Source organism: Melospiza georgiana, chromosome 2 (assembly GCF_028018845.1).
Source record: "Melospiza georgiana isolate bMelGeo1 chromosome 2, bMelGeo1.pri, whole genome shotgun sequence".
Classification (NCBI taxonomy): Eukaryota; Metazoa; Chordata; class Aves; order Passeriformes; family Passerellidae; genus Melospiza; species Melospiza georgiana.
The window spans coordinates 92,711,333-92,726,775 of NC_080431.1; the positions used below are offsets into that span (position 1 = coordinate 92,711,333).

The 15,443-nt window shown below is 39.7% G+C and overlaps 1 protein-coding gene across 5 annotated transcripts in view; it reads right to left on the bottom strand.

Annotated features, from left to right (window-relative positions):
• Positions 1-15,443, bottom strand: part of BBX (BBX high mobility group box domain containing) — a 149,964-nt gene that overhangs the window by 6,432 nt on the left and 128,089 nt on the right. For 4 of the 5 annotated variants that reach the window (XM_058043133.1, XM_058043126.1, XM_058043142.1 and 1 more), the window contains exons 14-16: positions 15,178-15,375; positions 14,366-14,558; positions 11,481-11,689 (exon numbers count right to left, since the gene is read on the bottom strand). In XM_058043133.1, coding sequence (XP_057899116.1) covers positions 11,602-11,689; positions 14,366-14,558; positions 15,178-15,375 — 479 coding nt within the window. In that variant the 3' untranslated portion in view covers positions 11,481-11,601. Of the gene's footprint in view, positions 1-11,480; positions 11,690-14,365; positions 14,559-15,177; positions 15,376-15,443 lie in introns of those variants that run through there. The other variant, XM_058043137.1, reaches the window with a different exon arrangement.

Below are 15,443 nucleotides of genomic sequence, written 5' to 3' on the forward strand. Positions count from 1 at the left end.
AACTCAAACCTGCAGGGAACTGCACTGCCAACACAACCTCTGCCATGCAAAGTGCCTAGAACAGCTTTCAAACACAAGCGGGTGAAGGACACAGAAATCAAAATAACATTTTACAAACTGACAAGACATGCAGGGCAAGAGCCCTTGGCTAGATGAACTCCCCAGGTGCGACAAACTGCAGTGGTCTGCAGCAGCTGGCATCCCTTATCCCATCCCTTTGGATGCAGTGGGGCTGCTGCACAGCTTTCTGATGCCCAGGCTGCCCCCACGTGTGCCTGCTGCCTTAGGCGAGGCTGCATGAGCAAAGTCCCTGGAAAAACCAATATTAGGTTTATTTGAAGATTTCTTCTGTAATTATGGAGAAAAAAGTGTAATTGTCTGGGGGCTGCCTTTTCCTCCTGTAATAAAGAAATTTAGAAATGTGTTGAGTTTTATTTTGCAAGTTAAGGCTTAGCATGAGTTCTTTTGAATGTTTTAGGTCTAATATGCACTACTGAATGGAGTTCGGTTTGGCTTTAAAAAAAAAAAAAGTGAACTTAAGCCATGCACTAAAAAATGAACCAGGCCAAATTCCCATAAACTGTGAATCTACTCTCACAATAAACTGCTAGGAGGAGGAAATAATTTATCAGGTTTCAAAATCCTGCTGGGTACCTGGCTCTGGCACTGGTGCACTTTCCCAGAGAGACCTGGGGCACAAGAAAGGCCTGGGGAGCCCAGCTCTGCTGCTCTATCCAGTTCCCAGCAGGATCCCATCCCCTCTGCCCATCTTCTTGCAGAAGCTGTGTTTGATGCACTGCCATAGCTCAGGAAAACTGTTATTACAATACTAATTAAAAAACCACTGCAGGTTTTTCCGAGTTATGCTTGGGAAGGTGTGGGATACTGTCCATCCCACTGAAAATCTGTGGTATGTTTTGCTACTGATGTCTACCAAGTGTTCAGCCTCTCAAAAAAAGAGAGGCGAGAAAGGCAAGATAATTGAAAAGCAAGGTGAAAGATTTGCAAGTGAAGCTTGGTGTTCCCAACTTCCTGCAACAACATAAAGAAAACCATCCAAGGAAGAGATCTCTCTACACCAAATATAAAACATTTTCAGTGGGACAAAAAACCCAACCAGTTCTTTTTAAACAGCTTTTATGCTGTTCATGTCCCTGGTATCTTGATGGAAACGGATTTCCAGCGGCTGAGATCTGTGGGATGGTGTTTACTGCTGGATACAAATGCACATTCCAGGCACACCACCACATCCTCCCACAAGGACTGTCAGGTGTGACAAGCCAGCACTGCTGAGGGACTCCCATCTATGTCCGAGGCAACTCACAGCTTCTAAAAAATTCCATTTGCCACATTCTATTTATCTTAAGATTGTTGAAATAGCTATATTTGTGGTTTTATTTATCAAAAGTACTAAAAAGTTGCTCTTCTTGCAAAGCACACTGAGTATTTTCTGAGTGGTCGAAAAGCCCAGAAATTTCTATTTAAGAATACATTTTTATCTCATCATTAAAGATGCTTTTAAATCCCTGCTGGCAACCCTTGGCCTTTAACTAGACAACCACCATGTCAAGGTGGAACAGGAAATATCTATTTTTTCGTGTAGGTTCTTTAAATTAGTTGTAGAGTAACAGAATCTAGGAATATGAAACTAATGCTCTTATACTGACTCTTGTGTATTATGCTGTTTTCAAGGTTCTCACCCATGAAACATACCATGAGTAAAATCCTCATAAATTAGTTATTTCAAAAATGCAACCCTTCATCCCTAAGTGACTTCCTTGCTGGCATGGATTTCTGCATGAGAAATAAGTAGTTACCTTCACTTTGAAAGATCCCAGAGTTCAATTAACTATGTCCTAAATCTGGTGCACTACAGACAATTACTAGCAAAGAAGTTTGGAAAAAAAATTATCTATCAAGATCAAACAGTCACACAGCAAATGCTTCCCTCCATTACTTTCCAATGTACACCTATGCCTTGTGCCAGCCAAGCAAGGTCTATTTCCTTAGGACAGCAAGAAGAATTTTCTTAATTACTGATTCAAATAAGGATGAGTACTTGATATTATTTATGATGTACTTGCAGGGAAGCACTCATTAGCAACACTTACACTACGTGCCAAATACATCTGTCATCTGGGAGTAATGGGATGGTTTCAGACTGCATCACCCCTTAAGCAGCTCACATACTACTTCTAACTGGAGTAATGAAAAGTTACTGCTACAGTCACTCAAGCAAAACACAGCATCCATTCCAAGACACAGACTTAAACTGTAATTTCTGCTTTTTTTTTTTAGACCACTTGGCAAATCTTGCTCTTGAAATTGGAACCTCTTGAAGACAATGAATTGTCCATCTGCTGTGATGGTAACTTCCCTGCCACCTTAGCTCTGCTAGAAAACTCTGCTCTTCAAAACAAAAGCAAACACAGCCTTGTTGCTACAACCTGTCAATCTCTGTACCACCTACTGAAACCTGGAAACTCATGAAGGTCCAACTTCACCATCGAGTTCCCAGCTGGGTTTGTTTCACTTTGGATTACAAAAATCTATCTCAGCAGCTGCAGGCAAGCACAGAGCCCACACAAAGTTGTGGAGGCATTGACAAGCTTTTTGCCATCCTGGAGAGGCTTGTAGCAAAAGAACCTTCCCGTGCCAGAGTGCACCTTCATGACAAACGCCACAGCTAGGGAGTCCCAAACCAGATGAATCACAAATGTAACAGGGAATCGTCTCTCAAGAGAGAGATGTGCAGTGAATTTGCTTCAAATGACATCACTCTGACTGATGCCAATGGCAATGGCGTGCTGCAGGCTGCCTGAATCAATGACATTGGTTTTGCAAGACTGAAAACACACAAACTCCAAAGCCATTACAAAAGTCATTATTGGACATCGAAACCAAAACTATGTATCCTAAACTACTGACAGATTGGCACTATCTGATTTCCAAATTCTCCTAAAAATTCTCCTAAAACTCCTAAAAACAGCAGAGTGTTTTAATAACCCAGTTGTGCTGACCAGGTATTAAGGGAACCCACCCTTAATAGGAAGGAAGGAAATTGATGCTCAGATTGGTCTGACTGAAGCCTGATGGTCTGCTGTAACTGGGAAGCCTTTGGTGGGCCACATATGAAACTTGTACTCCGAAGATGTACTCCAAAAACTTCTTTTGGATTGGAAGGACACCTCCCAGGACCTCAGGTTTTCTCCTTCCCACCCTTTTTGTTTTCTTATATTGGATGTTGTTTGATAGCAAGCAACCTTCTCTTAGTGTGTTGCAATGCTAAGCATGTCATTCTGACTCAACCAGCTTGACTTTTGGGTCTATTTCAATTAGTTCCTCTTGTTTCACAGGATGACAAATAAGCTAAAGTGCTGCTCTATATGGAATACATGTTTTGCATTTTGTTTTGGATGTTCAACTGGAATTTCAGCTGGGCTCGCAGCAGTGACACTGTGGGCCAGTGCACTTCTGCTGAACATCTAATAATTCTCCAATCAGAAAACAACCAATAAAGCCTTGATGAAATTTCAAGTAAATACAACTCTATTAGACCTCAATTTCTTACTGTTGCTGTGCCAAGAACAGTCCACAAAAAAAAAAAAAAAAAAAAAAAAAAAAAAAAAAAAAAAGAATTTGACACTGGATAGAAGGTAGATGTTGTATCTTACAGGTTTTATTTCAGAAAACAAAACAAAACAGAACTTTGCAGCAGAGATAGGAACGCATCTCATATTTTGTTACAAAGTGCTAGTGTCCTACTGGAGAACTGACAGCCACATGAGCTGGTGTATAGCATGGCTACTGTACGCCCAGGTATACTGTGTGTCTCACTCCATGTTGTCACACTGTAGGAAAAAAAAGTCTCTCTGAAAGCAGGGTTAGCTGTACACCCAAAAACTCCGGAATGAACAATGAAAGGGACCCAACAATGGTATCAAGGGGAGAATAGCAGTGTCTAGCAAAGCATGGTGCTTGAATTGGATGATGCCTTTCCATCCTGTGTTTTTCCAGAAGTATTAATGGAAATTTACCTTACCTGACAGTTAAGAGTCAGTGGAAATGCCATGCAGTTGGAAAAAGCAACCTGAGTGAGAGCTGGGTAACAAACCAGATCTAGATGCACTGAGAATTAGCTGAATTCAGCAGGTTTTTAGTTGGAAGAACCAAATGAAAACAGAGGAGAAAAGATGGGACTTCAAGGAATGAAGACAACTGTTTTAAGGTAATTTAGTAATAAAAAAAATGAATAGTGATTTCAAGGTTCCTGACAGGGCATCAGATACTGACAGAACATGCATTTCCTAAAATTTCTTCCACTTTTTTTTCCTCACTGAATCAGAACTTTCCTTCCCCTTTCCCATGACCTTTACATGGCCTTTAAGGCTGAAGCTTTTCCATTCCTGGTGTTTCTTTGCAGAGATACTGACGCATACCCAGTAAAGGCAGTGCAAAATTGCATACGTTTCTTCTTTCCTGAGTAAATAGCACATAGATAAAAAAAACCCCTAAATGTTTCCCTTCTGCTGCTTTTGACTCAGAGACAGATCTGCTCCCATCTGAACAGCCAGTGTCTATTGGCTTCATTAAGTCTTCTGTGATCAAAAAATACATGGCAATCAAGGAGGTTTCAGGCATCCAAGGACAGAAAAAGAGAAGATCTCAAACAGTCTAATTTTCAAGCCTCAAGACTGTAAAGTATATGGGCAGAGCAGATTCCTGGTTTCAACAAGTTTCCAAAGTAGTGGGAACCCACTACCTTTATGTTTAGGTATTGATGTCTCTTGCTACTTATTTCTATAAGATAAACCATTACTAAGTTCTCTTATGTCCAAAGACTGAAATCATAGCAAGGACTTCTTCAGTGGGACGACTTCTCTTTTATCTCTGCTGACTATCGACAAGCTTCCCAACTGTGCAAAGAAAACAAAATCCACAAAAACAAAGTAGATACCTAGGAAGCTCAGAAGAAAACCAACCTTTTCTTCAAAAGCCTAACTGCACCGAGTCCTGGCTCTATCTGTCCCACAATCTCCAGCTTCATGCAATGTTAGTCCACAGAATTCCAGGGCACCTGAATGGATCTGTGGATCTTCTAAACAATGTCAACAGTGCTGAGCCAGGCTCAGAAGTTTTAAATAATAAAATGGAAGCTCCCAGTACAGACACATGTAAGGAAGAACAACTGGGCAGAAGTTCTTTGCAAAGTAAATGGCATCTTCACAGTCATTGTGCAGAAGGTGAGTGGATGATCTGACAGAAAACTACAGCATACAGCTCTGAGGATCCATCTCTGGGTTTTGGCATCTTCCCTTTTCTGGTGAAAATGAGCTTGTTTAAATATAAACAACCCAACAAGTTTGTACTGTAGCTAAAAACAAATTCTGCAAATACTGCTAACTCAGCCATATGTTAAAGTAAACAATCATTTGATGGTAAAGCAGGTGAAGTATCAAAGAAGCTCCATTTGAATAGTATTTATTTGCAATCATTAGTTTTAAACGGGAAACTGTTTACAGGCACACGCTAGATAACCAAAATAGAATGAACATAAAGAAATCTATTTAAAGGTCCTTATCAAATATTTCAAATATTTTATTAAATCTTTTATTCAGCTTCATTATCACAGTTTGATGTACTTTAGCATGTTATACACATGACTTAACATGTGCACTTAGAAGTATCAAATTAGAGGTTTTTGAGTAAAGTATGACATTCCATAAATGTGCTTACTGACTTAACTACACACAACTAAGAAGGCAGTAGCTCTCTTATACCATTGATGGAGATGAACCACTTTAAGGCATGTTTACCCCAAACTTTGGAGAGAATAAAACTATATACTAAGTCGAAATTGAGTGGAAATACTCCAAGAAAAAAGATCATAGCAAATCTGTTGTGTTGAAACTGTCAACAGATACTGGTTATTAAAAGCAAGCACTGCTGAGAAAGAAGGTTTTTGTAGCATCCAGGTCAGCAGGATCTGTGCTTTTTTCATATGTGATTTTTGAAATTCACATCTTATGCTGTTTAATGTGAAGAAAAGATACCAAAATCTAGCAAGGAAGTTGGAAAACTATCGTCTCAAAAACTTCAAAGTTTTTTTATGAGCAAACACAGGAGCACTTTAGCACAGAGTACATGCTGGAAGTCACTGCACTCCACTGTGTGTGTGCATGTACACACACGTGCAGACACATGCATGTACATGCCTCTCCTGCTGTTGCTGCCCTCAAAGACCCAACCACTGACTGAAGTACAGCAGCACTGAGGGGCAAACAAGGTTTCAGCTTGGAGCTGAAAAGAGCAGACGAGCATTACATTTGGGAGCCCAGTCAGTTTTCCTGAACAGATGTGGTTTTTCCAGTGGAGTACAGCGCAGGTCTCCTGGTATATGCTAAACAGCCAAGATTCAGAAACTACAATATAATTCTTTGGAAGAACTCCATAGATGTTAAGCTATTTGCAGTAGTTTTAAAATTCCACCTTAATGAAGGTGGAAGCATGTCATCATGACCACCATAGGTCATGGTGATATGCTTCCCCCAGGAACACCATGCAAGCCCAAGCTTAAATCCAAAAGCATAGTGGTCTGTGATCGGGGCTCCCACACTGTCACAGTGCCAACAACAATGCTGCCCCTAAAGGAAGAAGGGTTTCCAGCCTAAACCTGGGTGTGTTGCTGAGTGGAGATCTCGTGTCAATTCTTCCTAGATTTCTGCCATCAAAGAATTAGGGGGAACATGAAATAGACATCCATCTTATAAGCCTCTTCAAAGTTGTCAATTCAGTACAGAACACTGAGTATGTAAGGGACTATGGTAGTACTTCGGTGAGACCATAAACCTCACTGTGCCTTTTTCTTGGGGAATTCAGGGGAGGAGGCAAGTAACCCTTTCACAACCTAAATATGTACTTGTTCATGGCACTCAGTGTCCTGAAGGGCCTCAGCATCCTGGCAGCTGTAATTGACAGTTCAAAATATGTACACGGTAGGGAGAATGCCATGAGTATTGCAAAACATGGCAAAGGAGCTCTACAACCTATCAAACAAGCACAGCAAACAAACAGCATCTAATGGATAATGTAGGGTATACAACACCCAAGTTGCACAGTTATGTTTCCTTGCAAAATCAGGACTGTGAACGTAAACTCCAGAAGTTGTTTCAAGAGCAGCACGTGGCTTACTCAACAGCTCTGGAAACATCACAGGTCCACCACCCTTCAAGCACTGCATCTTCTGCTCTTACAGAAACTGATCTTACTGAACCAAGCAGAGCTAGTGGGTCCTGCAACCCATATGACTGTGGCAGAGGCTAAACAAAAATGCTCCAGCAACATAGTTTGGCTACTACTGTATATTCAGCCTTTATGGTGTCTGCTCTATATAAATGTTGCTCTTGGAAAATAAAGCACACAGCGATATACAAATGGTATCAATGGCCAAAAAGATTACATGATCATGCCTGAAAGCAAATGGAAGTTAACAAAAGTAGTCTTTTAGGAGAGGTAGCCATATTAGACTCAGCATTCAAAAAAAAGGGAGTGCACTCAAAAGGGTCAACATACATTATAGTGTCTTGTAGACCCATCATGTTTCTGGTTTCCTACATCATTTTTTTGCAGAATGTACACACCCAGGCACACCCAGGTACATGCACACACACACACGCGCACACACACACACCCACCCACACCCCTATATATACACATCTAAATTCTTTTCTAATTCTCCTTTGTTGCCATAATGTTGCCATACTGAGAATAAAAGACAGCTTTCCTTACATGCTCTTAGCTGCCCCATGTCTATAACTTGCTTTCAGTTGGTTCAGTATCTGTACAGTAGCTAAACAGGCAGTGAAAATTAAAATTGCTTCAATTAATATCCTGTTGCAAAAGACAGCATCCAAACTATAAGGCATTCCCTTGTACTGACATGACTTACAACTCTCTACTTGATACAAACTACAGAATGCTCTTCAGCCTTGTGCTACAAAGGCAGCTTTCACCCAAACAACACAGACCAAAGCTGGAATTTAAACACCACAAATCCACACACTTCTACCAGTCCCTTGTTCTTGTGCCCCTTTCCAACAACACTTATCACTTTAGTTTCAAAGGTCATGCACCAGTGCTATAAAATAGAAACCCAAACTACCAAGAAATCTCTTGCTCCTGCCTTTGGGATACCGTATTAGTATAAAAGAGCATTCAGAGAGCTTAAATAAATATATTTTTTTCTGAAATCACAGCACATTCAAGGGGTACTTACTGCCAGAAGCAGAGCATTAAGTAATCTCCATAAATATTTTCAGAATAATTTAGTCAGAAAAGACCTGTAAGATATGAAGTTTTGATTGATTTGGTCTAATACCTGGAAAACAGCCTACTGTGGGGATAAGAATCTGCATCTCAAATGTTCTGCAGAACATATTTCCCATATTTGTATACAGTACTAGAACAATTAAGAAGACATTACAGTAATTTTCTCCCAGCTTCTTAGATCTGTAGCTTCGGCTATGACAATGCATTTCGTATGCCTCAGAACTATGAAATACTGAAGATGACTAAATAAATAAAAGCCAAGGAAAACTGGGACAGTACTGCATTTTACACTTGAGACAAGATTCCCCCCTCCCATGGATAAGTCATAGAGGACAACTACAGTAAATGCTTGTCTTTTTTTTTTCAAAGAAAGATTTATACACAGGTTCAGATCCAGAAAATAATGTGAAATGCATAAATATTGATAGCTTTAGCTAAGTTAAAATGGGTTCAGTAAAGTATGATACAACATATTCAGAATAAACAAAGCAGAAAAGCATCATATTTTGGTTTGCTTGAGATATACATAAGGTGCAACAATTTCTTCTCTAGAGGCATTTGTGGACAATGTGTTAACAGGTAACAGTGTTTGCTGGTATACTGAAGTACACACAATAGCAGTAAGATTTTCCAAAATGAAAGCAGCTGAAATTAATAAAAATTAAAACAAACAAGGAAAAAAGCCCAACCCCAATACAGTAAGATATTGGTCTGAAGTTTTTGTTGTGCTAACAGACTTTCTTACCTGAAAATACTGATACCCCTTCTAGTAGATTCAGGGAAAATTCTAGCTACTCAAATCAAGACATCACTCATAGAACCAACAAAGGCAAATGCCTAGTGAACTATAAAGCTTTGCAGGATTTCTGCTACTCTCAGTGCCTAATCGCTTAAAAATTAAGCATATCTACAAAAAGGTTTGTAAGTATCTGAAAACAGTCATATCCAGTAAACTGACCCAACCCTACCCCCTCTCTAAGGGAAAGTCAAGGAAAAGCAGATCAAGTAAGATATTAATTAATATAGAAAAAAGTAATTTTCTGTTTCTTTTAAAAAAGGTACCATTAATATACAGAAATATCTCCAGGAACAATATTGAAATTTAAATCGAGGAAGGATGGGGTGCTTTGACAAAAATATATCTACTCTAAAGGTTTCTAGAGAAATAAGTTAGTACCATTGTCAACGTGAACGGCCTGCACTGTAACATATTTGGATTTCAGCTAATTATAAAGTGGTCCAAAACTCCAAAAGCCACCCTGCTGTGACCCACAAGTTTAAAGTCTTTTAAATTTTTCCTGTCTTGTTAAAATAACTTATAAAACTTTAATAAAATCTTATTTAAAATACCACCATAAGCTGCAATGGCATTCTAGGGGCTCTTAGATATTTAGTCACCTGAATTTTTAAAAAAGCCTTTTCACTGACTCATTGGTTTGTAAATTTTGTTGTTCTTCTCTTGTTCCCTTCTTTCACCACATGCATCCTCGATGGTGCTGTTTCAGTGACACTTCCCCAGCTACGTGCCTTTTGTCGGACCTTTAATCCTTTCTTAAAACTCTTGTGGTACACTGTATGTTGTTTCCTGACACTGAACCAGAGACTTTCACTTAACTACAACAATGAAAGGCTAAACCTAGCAAGCATTAATAATTACTGTCCATATGGCTATTACATCAAATTAGTTACAAAATAACCTCAAAACACATTATCAATTCAGTCAAGTATAAATAAGAATGCCTGATAGAATGATGTAAACTTGCATCATTTAAAGACTTAATTCAAAGAACTTCAAACTCAATCTAATACTATCAAAAGTTCAGCCGGTATGACGAAGACTAATAGAAAATTATTGCTGGAGTCCAATTTGGTAAATTGTTGTGCTACAATGCAAAAAGTAGGGAAACATCTTGTGCTATAGAAGAAGTACCCTGTTGAATTTGTAGCTTTAGATCAATTACTAGTGATCATTTTGCATCTATTGGTAGGAATCAATGCTTGGTAAAACAATAGTGTAAGTCAGAATAGAGAAGGTAACAGGCCAAGTGATACACTTGGCCTGCTTTTGGGATGTATTTATGACGGCAAAACACAAAAATTCAACACAAGCAGAGACAGAAACTGGCAGATGGATCTGTTTTGTAGTCTGAATTCAGTCAAACGCTACTCTTCAGTTGTAGTTTAACTGTATACAGCTTTCCACTTTACCAACACAAACTGTAGTTGGCCCTTTATGCAAACTCTGAAGCCGATTTGGACTGTGCATAGTAACTACAACAATGCCAGTGTCTGTAAAATGCAAAAGGTATGTGAATTGGTGTACACTATATCGAAACGTCATGGTTTTAAGTTATTCAGAACTGTGAAATAATACTAAGGTCACTTTTGAAAAACGCATTTGCAGTACTTTTTGTTTACAGGAAAGTTTCACCAAGTTGCTCAGATATCTATGCAAAAATAAAGGAACCCTCCAAGGCATGAAAGACAAATCAATTATCTGCAATATTTTTTTTTCCATACACCACACCTTTTTCTAATGCACATCATCCTGGTTATTCAAAGCTAAATTAAAAAGAAACAAACCCAAACGTAGCCTGTCAGAACTTTTCCCAGTAAACTCTACCACTCTGGTGGCAAATATAAAAGTGCAGAACATCTGGACCACGTGGCTGCCCAAACACCGCTAACAATGGTACATCTGTCCAGGCTGCCTTGAGTTCTCTGGAACAGGTTTTAAATTCATTCTACAATATAAACGTAGGCATAACCTATTAATATAAACCATCTTAGAACTTAAATCTTCATGTACAAAAATGACTAAGAATATCTAATAGTAACTAGTGCAGTGCGTCAGTGTTTTTGTTGGTTTTTTTTTTTTTTTTTCATTTAGAATAACTAGATATTATATGAAACTAGTTGTCGTACTCTCTGGTTGGTAAAAGAGATGCTGTGTGAGCTAACAGTAAAGGCAGCCTTTTTCACACCAACCACCCGTTTACTGTTTAAAAGCCTTCAATAGAAAGCAAGCTCTGGGATCATTCCACTCCATTTCAGTTCATTAATAGACAGTATCACCCTCCTACATACTGGGTTCCAATTTGAGGACCTGGCCCAAGTTGCTAATGTCTGGCTTCCAGTGAATTCTGGGCCACTCAGAGCAATAAGCACTTTATTGCAGTCTCTAGTTCCATAATATGGACTGACTAGCTTCCCTTGGTAAAGACAAGGCTAGGATATTAGGTAAAGCACAATGTTTTACAATAAAGTGGAGCTTCACTGGTCAGCGCAGGAAATAAGCACTGGAGCCTGAGACATTTCATTTGGCTGTCCATCATGTGGGAGGGGTGTGGCCCTCTGACTTCTGCAAAAGAAGAAAAGAAAAGCCACCCATCAATACTTAGAGCACAGGAGGTGCTGTTATCAGACCAGAAGAGACAGGAAGCAGCAGTTGTAGGGTTTAGCACCCGACATGGACACGGCAGCACGGTAACTCCTCAGTGATGCAGGTGCTCACATACTCTGGTTACACCTGCTTTTAGATGAGTCCCTGCAACAGTAATACATACAACACGACAACCTGCATCACAGTGCAAAGGCAGGAAAAACCAGATGTGATGGTATTTGACTACACAAAGCAAAATACAGAGCATGAGAGTAAGTTAAGAGCACACAAGTTCTGTGACTCATTTTGTAAGGGAGTTGCTGCAGCCCTCAGAAACAGAGCAGATAGCATGTGTGGCAAAAGGTAAATGCACAGAGGCACAGATTATGTTAGTGTGAGTCAACAGGCAGCTTTTAAGCAATATGGAAATATACTCATCAGCACAGTTGCACTGGGATTCCTCCACATAACCTGACTACATCAGCCTAGCACATCTCTTTCATTACTACAGCAGTGTTAATTTAAAAATGATCTCTTGGCACAGGGCATTGTAAAAATAAACTGTGCCAGAATTATGTGCTGGAAATCAACATCAGTCATGGTATCAAATGGACTTGGGAGAACTCCTTTACAGCTTGCCTTTTAAAAATACGTACACCAAGCATATCACTGCCTGTTACTTACTCTCACAGGTAAAGTTCTATTTTTGTTACAGTATTTGTCATTGATAGCAATGAAAATCTGGGGCCTGCTTCTTATTCACACCAGGGACACTTTACCTCACTCTGGCCAAACTAAGATCCCCAGCAGAAACCCCCAGCAGAGGTACTCATGTGCTTCACACAAGGGGAGTGCAATGAAGTGGCCCTGGCACAAAATGCAGCTCAGACTCACAGTGCTTAACCAGGGCATGCACAAGGTAAATGAAGATAAGCAGAAGACTTCAAATGGAAACCATGCTGCCAGAAGGACCCCATGTCCCAAGGCTCTATGAAACTATTAAAAAAAAATATATTCAGACACTGAAGAAACACATCAAGCAAACCTCCAATTCTTTTCTTCACATTTCTGGACTTTTGCAAATAAAGTGAGTTACACAAAGTAACAACCGTTGGCAGAGTAGAAAACAGAGAAGCATCTAGCCTCTAAGATTTAGTTTTCTGTTTTGACTTCCATTTGCCAAGTAAGTGAGAGACGTGGGTAACTTTCTACTGTAAGAGTCCTCCCCTGTTGTCATTTCACATTCCTCAGGATGATTACCAACTGGCATTTCCAACAGTTGTGGGATATTTGCCCATTTGGTATTTTCAGGCCTTATGAAAGGTGCTGCATTGCCCAAGCTACATAATGACATGACAAAAGATGGGATTCAAAGAGAAAGACCCAAGCACAAAGCTCTGCAAACCATTAGCTTGCTTCAACAAGGACAAGAGGAGGACAAGAACTTTAAAGAGGCACAAGGAAGAAAAACCACAGCGGAGCAAATCCTGTTGCTTTTTTGCATTTCTGGTCAGTGTTAATGGCAGTCAATGAAACCACAATGGTGCGAGTGAGAACAGAGCTTAGCACAGCACTTCCAAAAGTTCCATTTTGTGGCTTATGATGACAGACTGAAGTGTGAAATAATTTCTCATCCAACACTGCTTAAGCAAGACAACACCTTCTGCAGAGAGGAACCAGCAGATCTATTTCTTTTAGGGTTCCCGAGCTTTAAAAAAGCCTTTGAGCATTTGATGTGCAGCCAGAACACAAAGGACTGGGTTCATCATTGGGGCCCATGAGAGGAACAGTTAATTGAAGTTGTGAATGGTTTAATGAACTGCTGCCTTGAGGAGTTGCTTAGGCAGCCAGCAATCTGTCAAATGGCATCTGCAGAGGCTGTGATGATTTCAAACCAGCCCAATGATCCCTCAACAAGTTTTCATTGCAGGAGAGGACGGAGTTTCATATCCAGTAAGTTCCATGAAAGAACAACACTGGACAATCAAGAGCCAAGGAGGACCTGCTGTAATTGATTTACTCCCATCACAGGTCTGACCATTCTGTACTGACTCATAAGCAAGTAATTCTCCACCTGATCTGTATGGATGGCCTACTCAATAACTCAGAGGACCAACCTAGGCTACCATGGCTTTCCATCAGCCAGAGTTGTTCTGCCCCATGCAATTTTGCAGATGCTTTGCCTTTTACACAGCAAAGCACAGGAGTAAGAGTAACTAGTTAGCTTCCCTTAGCCATGTTCAGCATAAAATAATTAATCTAAAAATGTATTAAATTTTCTCCACCATCTTAGGTTTTAGGCACCTGGAAAATGCAAATCATCATTCAGTAGCTATTTAAATCTGCTATTATCTCACACATAGCATCTGATAATTCTCAATCATTAGGATCTCAAGGAGCATATGAACCTGTTTACATACAAAAATTGGTACGTAAGCTTACTGAGAAGGATCATTTTACCAACTGCTAAACAGATTACACTGTCATTTAGGTGAAGACTTAATAATACTAAGCAAGTGGGGTAAAGCATTCATAGAAAGCTGTGGAAGGGGAAACGTAGGCCAAATTAAACAGTCTGCTATTCACATGCTTTCTGAACAAGCTGTCAGCCACATACTATTTACTTAAGACAACAAGAAGAAAAGAAATCCATACCTGTGTACATTTTCCATGGCTGCTACTTCTGCCAGAGCAGCTAAGCTAAAGAATGCAGACACCGCTGGCATATCTGACGTAATACTATGATTTTCTTCTGTCTCTGTGTTTCTGGAGCATTCACTGTTGCAGTCTGCTTCTGCACTTGATGATTTTTGAAGACTACTTTGTGGCAGCTCTTTTGGCTTCTCCTCTGCAAAGAAAGAAAGTTAAGCATGCAGACATAGTCCATAAATCCACTGCAGCCTATTGATATGCTGACTAGTCTGGTGTTAACAGAACCTGTACCTTTAGGATTTTGATTCTGCCAGTGTCATCTGATCCATGCTGTAACCTCTTCTGAATCAAGCTACTGGGTCAAAAGCACAGTACTAAGGTTTATGAAGCAGTTTACTGATTTTGCATTCAACTGAATTTCATCTTTTCATTCAGGCAAGAGAGCTTTTGTGTATGTTTTAGATACAGCAGTCCTGAAAGATTATCTTACTGGAGAACTCCAACAGGGACTCTGGCATTACTGGAAACAAATTTTGAAAGGTAACCATTCTCCTTTTGTCTCTGCATCAGTTCACAGTTCTTAGAGTGAAATACCCAGGGAGAAAAGATAAATTTGGTCATTCAAATAAAGGAAGTTGGCCATTACGGACTCAGTGATTTCCCAGGTGGTTGATAGCTGTATATTAAATAACGACCATTCTAAGCAGGTAAGAAAACAAGCTAATTAAAAACCACTGCCCTGATAGGTTGCTTGTACCCTCAAAACATTCTCCAACCACTCAGTTTTAATGAAATTTTAACTCAAATTTCCTTACCCAGTGTCCCTGCTGCTGGTGACACTCGCCCATCTGCTGTTCGGACAAGATGTGTGATCTTAGTTTTCCTTGCTTTCCTTTTCTGGCTGCCAACTAAAGGCTCATGCATCATTGCTGGCTCTGGAGTGTTTAGGGCAGATATAGAAATTTTATTCTTCCAGGCACTCTCACCGGAATTTCTGTCTTCTAATAGTATGGCTGGAAGAGAATAAAAATGCAACTTTAGATGTAGAATAATTCACTAGCTATGCTCATTTTGCATCTAT